This window comes from Pseudoliparis swirei, chromosome 4, assembly GCF_029220125.1.
Source record: "Pseudoliparis swirei isolate HS2019 ecotype Mariana Trench chromosome 4, NWPU_hadal_v1, whole genome shotgun sequence".
In the NCBI taxonomy this organism is placed as follows: domain Eukaryota; kingdom Metazoa; phylum Chordata; class Actinopteri; order Perciformes; family Liparidae; genus Pseudoliparis; species Pseudoliparis swirei.
Genome location: NC_079391.1, coordinates 5,058,326 through 5,061,329, shown reverse-complemented (window position 1 = coordinate 5,061,329; position 3,004 = coordinate 5,058,326). Strand labels below are relative to the sequence as shown.

At 40.9% G+C, this 3,004-nt stretch overlaps 1 protein-coding gene across 1 annotated transcript; it reads right to left on the bottom strand.

Annotated features, from left to right (window-relative positions):
• Positions 1-914: 914 nt before the first annotated feature.
• serf2b (small EDRK-rich factor 2b) lies at positions 915-2,505 on the bottom strand. The gene is made up of 3 exons (XM_056413481.1): positions 2,397-2,505; positions 1,437-1,539; positions 915-1,313 (listed from the first exon to the last, which is right to left on the bottom strand). The coding sequence occupies exons 1-3, from the start codon at positions 2,401-2,403 to the stop codon at positions 1,241-1,243; spliced, it is 183 nt and encodes a 60-aa protein (XP_056269456.1). The 5' UTR covers positions 2,404-2,505; the 3' UTR covers positions 915-1,240.
• Between the last annotated feature and the right edge of the window lie 499 nt (positions 2,506-3,004).

Below are 3,004 nucleotides of genomic sequence, written 5' to 3'. Positions count from 1 at the left end.
TGGTGTCCAGGGTGAGAGCGGTCGGCTACAACCTGATGCTTCAGGGTCCCGGTCCCTGGTCCCGGTCCCTGGTCATGGTCCCTGGTCTTGGTCCCTGGTCCTGGTCTAATCACAGCACACGTGTAGGATCCAGTGTTACACAACCCAGACCGAGCAGAACACAGATGAGTCCTTTCCTTAACCACAAGTTGTGTGCAGGCATGATGCTTTATATTGTGTTATTTTTAAACATTACTTCTAAGAGTTATTATTTAGTTTTATTTTGTGTTTATCTTGACGCAAAATAGACAAAACAAATGACATATCGTTGTGTAACCCTGTACACAATGACAAGTTTACTGAAGTTAGTAGAGAATACTATTCAATTGTGTGTTCACTTGTTTGCCACCTGTACAAAAAAAGGTTCTTAAAGGCCTCAAAATCATAAATCAAGCCAATAAGAAACGGAACAGCAGTTTAGAAAACAACATTTAGCAACTTAAAGAAATATATAAAGACAATGCCTGTGACAAGACACTTTCCCTTTTAAAAACTGTGGTAAACTTTGAAGGAATATTTTTACAGCGATGCACACATTTCTTAATATGCCTTGGCTTATTTGATTAACTACTTTAAAATCTGCATTCATGAAGACAAGAAATTAAAAAAAATTGTCACTCTAAAAATGTAACATGTGCAATGTAATTTTATTAAGTTTAATTTATATATGTAAAACAAAAGCATTAAATCAAACCATCCAAAATCCCAGAAAGAAATAGCTCAAAATTGTTTCTATTTCGTGATGATTCCTAATCCGCTGTCGCATTACGTTGTCTGTATAGCTGATATAAATAAGTCAACCTCAGCCCCAGAACTTTATCTATAATATCACAAACTGTCTTCAAACATTCAGAATAACTCAAGCGAGCATGAACTAAAAAGATACACTTTATTTGAAACCAGCCGGGGACATTTTTGTACAAAAATAACACAACTGTCACGTCGGTGCTTGTGTCAAGAATCGTTCTTCCTTCCTCCTCCTGCTGCCGCTTACACCACCGATGCTTCTCATGCATGCAGCACCGCCGCGTTAAAAATAACAAATCCGAACAAAGCAATGTCATTTGCCATCGGGAAGAATGTAGGATCCTAGATTATCGAGGGCCAGACAATAATGACCGTTATTATAATTATCAGGAAGAATTCTCAACGTTATATCTTATTTGAAGCGCTGAGTTGTATGCGTCTCCGACTTCATTCTTTACTTGGACTTGGTTTCTTCTTTTCCTCCTTCAGCTGACTTTTTCTGCTTCTCTTGCATTCTCTCGGCATCCCTTAGGGAGAGAGGGAATACTCTACCGTAAAACTCACATAGGCTCAGCCAATATGCCAATCGGACGTTATATTTTTAATAGCGTGCATCCCATTTGTGTATTTCCATGCCGAGCTCTGGTTACCTCTGCTTCCGAGCAGCAGCAGAGAGTCCATCGTCCTTCTTCCCTTTAGCCGGGTCATTTTTCTTGGCGTTCTTCAGACGTGCGAGGTCACGTTGGTTTCCTCCTGCGTGACGGACAGAACAAACAAACGACAAATTAATTAACAGAAACAAACAAGTTAAAATGAGCAACTCTATGGGAATGTGAGCTAGACCCTTTAAAAAAAAATTTAAAACACCTCCATTACTCAATAACCAAAAATAATTCCACACCTTTGTAAAGTGTCTATGTACATGATTCAGTGGCACAGGGTCAGTTATCATTATATTGACTAGTATGATGGCAGAAATAAATCTGGTGCAAAAAACAAAACAAAAAGCAGCCGACGTGGCAGAGAGGCGCTCGAGAGCAGCTTCACGTCAGAACAACAGCACAGAGGGCGGCAAGCGACAGACCTACCACTCTGTGAGAAAAATCAAAGACGGGCAAGAACAAACAAAAAAATAAGGACTGCGTTGTGTCTGCCGCCAGCCGCGTTGATACACAGACAGATCCGTGTTGTGTCTCTGCTAGCTATTGATGTGCAGCGGGCCGAGGCCCAGACTAACAGCTGGGCAGTGAACGACCATCGTTGTTGACAAAACGGTCAACTCACAACAATGTGAAGTTCAGACACAGCTGTGTGTGTGTGTGTGTGTGTGTTTTTGTGGCACGCACTACACAACACAACACGAGCCTACCGACCCAACTCCCTTTAACCCGAAAAAGACAAGCGCGTCCATCAGTGTCCGTGATTTATAAACAAAAAAAGGTGGCAACACTAGCACGAATTCCTCCCCAAGTTAGGTCCATTCCAGCAATTAGACGGAACCCCCGCGGTCGGCGGTGGCTAGAAACGGCTAGAAAACAACGAGACAACACGACACGCTATCCAACAGAGTGCACGGTGGCGTAGCAGTCAAAATATGAATCGAAACCCACTGGTCATGTTTAGTAGCCAACGCTTCTTTCTTCCCGAAAATCCAAATAGTTCAGCTCAGCCAAAGGGCCCTCGGTTCCCTTCTTGTCGCTCCAGTCTCCGTTTCGTCTCTGCGGCTGCGCAGAACACGCGAGACTTCAGGGCGAGAAGATTCCCGTCTCTCGCTCCCCATAGAACACTAAGCATGCGCGAAGCAAATCTACTATTTAATATTACAAAATCAATTATGAAGACTATTAGGTGGGTATTAAATACATTGTCCGAATTCTTTAAGCTACATAAGTAAGAGTAGGAATAGCACAATCAGTATTAAACGTTTTTAATTGGAAAGGCACGTGTTCAAAAATGAATTAAGTATATAACGTTGTATATAATAGTTATATATAGAATGGAACATATACCTCTTACATAATTAAAAATCCGGTCAAGGACAACTTCTGTTTATCAAGCTACATATATATTATCATGCTAATTATGATAAACTCATGACTATAACTGCGGTCAGAATTACAATTTCACAATTGATTGTTTGTATTGTATCCTGTGTCATGCTTTCAGAATCAGAATCAGCTTTATACATAAATGTAATTTGACTCTGGTTACACGTACG